This window comes from Pavona decussata, unplaced genomic scaffold, assembly GCF_977016875.1.
Source record: "Pavona decussata unplaced genomic scaffold, jaPavDecu1.1 SCAFFOLD_191, whole genome shotgun sequence".
NCBI classification, from domain to species: Eukaryota; Metazoa; Cnidaria; class Anthozoa; order Scleractinia; family Agariciidae; genus Pavona; species Pavona decussata.
The window spans coordinates 715,001-718,731 of NW_028145600.1; the positions used below are offsets into that span (position 1 = coordinate 715,001).

Below are 3,731 nucleotides of genomic sequence, written 5' to 3' on the forward strand. Positions count from 1 at the left end.
AGCAATTACGAATATAGAGTAAAGACGTGTGGTCAGAACAGTCGCTTTTGGCATTTCGTCACATTTTATAATATTATTACACTTGATCTAAAATTAAAGTAATTACAATACCCAAATAATAATGTATTTAAAAAGCTTAGGATTTTTTAGTCCTTTTTTTTATATTAGGTTTCCAAACTATCATTCTGGATGGAAATATGTTTCAATTTTGATTCTTAATTTTAAAACCTTCAATATTTGGAAGTGCACACTTTCTCCTACGAATCTCGGTCACAAATTAATTTAATAATTTAGTAAAGAGCATGAAGATGTTCTTATGCGAATTATGATGTCTTCCATGCCGTCGAGTATCCTGCGGTGAGCCTAGTCTCGCGATTTCACTATTCAGGATTCCTAGCGTTCCTGTATTGACGTCACAGTCTACCATCCCCAGTCTCCCGTCTTGCGTGCTATCAATCCCAACAGGAGGTGACATTTGACACTTTTATACGCCTCAAACGCGGGCAAGAGAAATTGATAAGGAATTTTTTTTCGAGATTTGATCAAGCAAATAAAAGCACCTCGTAATATACGCTTTAAGTATTTGAAGTTAACAGGATTTAACGTCCGTAACGGCTGTTTTTTTTTTTTTTTTTTTTTTTTCGCGGGGCGGTAGGGATGTTGGGTCTCGGAAACTAATAGAGTGTTTTCACAGACGTCATGGCGGCCATGTTGGTGTCCCAAAACAAAGAAATGGCGGCCATGTTGGTGTCCCAATCTAAACCTCTGGGAATTGAACTCTATTTTTATGCAAATACTTTCTTTTGTTTCAGTAAACCAATATGGCCGGTAGTCATGTGAATGAAAACGCTCTATAGGATCTAAAAGGTGTTTGAATATACCTTTCAAAGTACAAAAAAGCCGATCATGAAATTAACCGACAGACACCTATCCCCTATGTCTGCCCAGTTCTATTAAACAACGGCTCTTAAACTTTCAGTTTATACTGTTTTGCCGGAAAACATTTTAATATGTTGGTTCACATGGTAGGGAAAGAAGAACTATTCTAGTAATTTTCGGGCGAAAATTTTCGCCTCCGAAATGGGCCTAAGTGTGTTAGCTACAATCTTCGAAATCACTTTCCTTTTCGTCATTTGTTTCGCTGTCTTAGTCGGCAACGTACGTTTATTCATTGTCGTCAAGAAAGACAGAAATCTTCGCACTATTACAAACGTGCATTCTAAACCTCGCTGTAGCAGAGATGTTGGTTTCAGCAGTAAGCATGCCAGTTACTATGGTGATGATTATCATGTTTGCTTTCTCGGAACTCTCTCGGCAATGGCCTTTTCCTATTACAACATTTTGAGGATTACAAGAAAATCGAAAAGAAAAATCCCCCTCAGTTGCATGAAATAAGGCGACACTTCCTTTCCAAGCGAGCAGGAGAAGAAGAAAAAACAACTTGAATTTTGCTCCTTTTCTGCGCTTTATGCCTTCACGAACTGAAACTCCCTGGCCAGCTGTGTTATCACTCCATAATAGGCCTTATCACGGTTTTCGACACCATTTTGACGGGTAGGCAAACAGGCTTGAAATAACAGTGTTTGTATGGAAATCCGATGTCAAATAATTTATATAAAACGTCGCTTCTGAAAAATTCATGAATTGGAAACTTTTGGCACTAGGAAAAGGTCGCGATCTTTGAACTTTCCATACAGTTGTCTGTATAGCGAACCAGCTGTGAACTACTCTAAAAATAGCTCGCGGAAAAAAAAATACAGGGAAATGTATGGAAAGTTCAAAACACGACTGGGCGCTTTCTGGCACAGCTACATCCCTCCAATTGTTTTTTTTTTTTTTTTTCTTAAAATCCTTTTCCTAGTGCCAAAAGTTTCCAATTCATGAATTTTTCAGAAGCGATGTTTTATGAAAATTATTTGACATTGGATTTCCATACAAACACTGTTATTTCAAGCCTGTTTGCCTACCCGTCAAAATGGCGTCGAAAAGCGTGATAAGGCCTATTGATTATGCGTAAATGTGAAAAATGATGAGTACAAAAAATAGCAGCTAACTTTTGTATAGTTTTATATCAGCGTTTCTAATGAACGTTTGTGCTAAGCAATGGCAACTTTGAATCCTTTCTGGCACGACGGATTTGACATCATTTTTGGCGTATTTTTCTTTTATGGGTCTTCCGTTGTTTTTGGATTATTTTGCATTCGACAGCTGACAAATCATTGGCAAATGATTTCCTACGCTCATGCGAAAAATGCCAGACGTAAGAACAGTTTAATTTCATTCAAATGAAATTTTTGTTGAGAGAAAGGCTAACAAGACATGATCTTTAGAAGATTAAAGTAGTTTACAGAGCCACTGGTCGCGCTGGACTATTTGCGGTAAGCTTTACAACTGAATTCACAACGTCAGAAAATTAACTGTGAATTTTTAAACACTGATGCACCAGACACCAAACAGAAAAACTTTGTATATTTTAAGCAAACCACTTTAAACTCTCAGTTTATACTGTTTTGTTGGAAACGTTCAACACATTGGTTGGCCGTCGCAGGGAAAGAATAACTATCCTTGTAATTTTCGGGTGGGAAATTTACGCCTACGAAATGGGGCAAAGTCTCTTAACCACAATCTTCGAAACCACTATCCTTTCCGTTATTGGTTTCGCTGCCTTAGTCGGCAACGTGAGTTTATTCATCATCGTTTACAAGGACAGAAATCTTCGCACTATTACAAACATGTACATTCTAAACCTCGCTGTGGCAGACATATTGGTTTCAGCAGTAAGCATGCCAGTTACAATGGTGACGATTATCAAACAGCGCTGGATTTTTGGAGATGCCACTTGCTCGGCGCTCGGCTTTTTCACCATCCTATCGTTCATAGCGTCCGTCATGTTTCTCGGTATGATCGCCATCAACCGATATTTTTACGTTGTCAAGTGGAACACGTACACCAACACCTTCAAGAAGAGAAAAGCGTTCCTCTACGGAATTATGGTATGGATAGCCTCGATAGCTCTAGCTTCCCTTCCACTTTTCGGCTGGGCAGAATATCGCTTCATCCCTGGAAAATCGTACTGTTTTGTTAACTGGCCTTCAAATGTCTACTACATGTATTTCATGATTGCAGTTTGCTTTTTCGGACCTCTCTCGGCAATAGCCTTTTCGTTTTACAACATTTTGAAGATTACAAGAAACGCAAAAAGAAAAATTACCTTATCAAGGAATAACGCGACACTTACTCCGGCTGAAGTTCAGGGTTCTGGGATATGGGTTGAGATGCAAAGTAACAACATCCCAGACATAACTGAACTAAACTGCAACAACGAGGGTGAAGAAGCACGGATTGACATGCAAAGAGATAACCCAGACATTCAGAATGAACTGGACTTCAACCGGATTGAAAGACCAAAGATGACAGAGCGAAATAACACGGCAGTCAACTTGGGATCTAAATCACGCGAGTTTCAACTAACACCCGAAGAAGTTCGTATCACAAACACGTTCCTTTTAGCGGTCGCTCTGTTTGTAATCTGCTGGGCACCATTCGTTGTAACCATGTTTTTCGATGTGTATTATCCCAGGCCGTTGCCGCGCGCAATAGATTTCACATCGCTGCTTCTTGGTTATCTAAACAGTATGTGTAATCCCATATTGTACGGAGTTCGAAATTCTGCTTTTCGACAAGGGTTTCTTAATCTTTACTCGAGACTTATACCCGATCGTTTTCAGTAG

General features: G+C 39.1%; 1 protein-coding gene across 1 annotated transcript; it reads left to right on the forward strand.

Annotated features, from left to right (window-relative positions):
* Positions 1 to 2,403: 2,403 nt before the first annotated feature.
* LOC146462154 (alpha-1A adrenergic receptor-like) lies at positions 2,404 to 3,731 on the forward strand. Its single transcript, XM_085086037.1, has one exon. It carries the CDS (start codon positions 2,601 to 2,603, stop codon positions 3,729 to 3,731), a length of 1,131 nt encoding a protein of 376 aa, XP_084942163.1. The 5' UTR covers positions 2,404 to 2,600.

Coding starts and splice junctions, on each gene's coding strand:
- LOC146462154 (XM_085086037.1), top strand. CDS start 2,601: ATGGGGCAAAGTCTCTTAACCACAATCTTCGAAACCACTATCCTTTCC.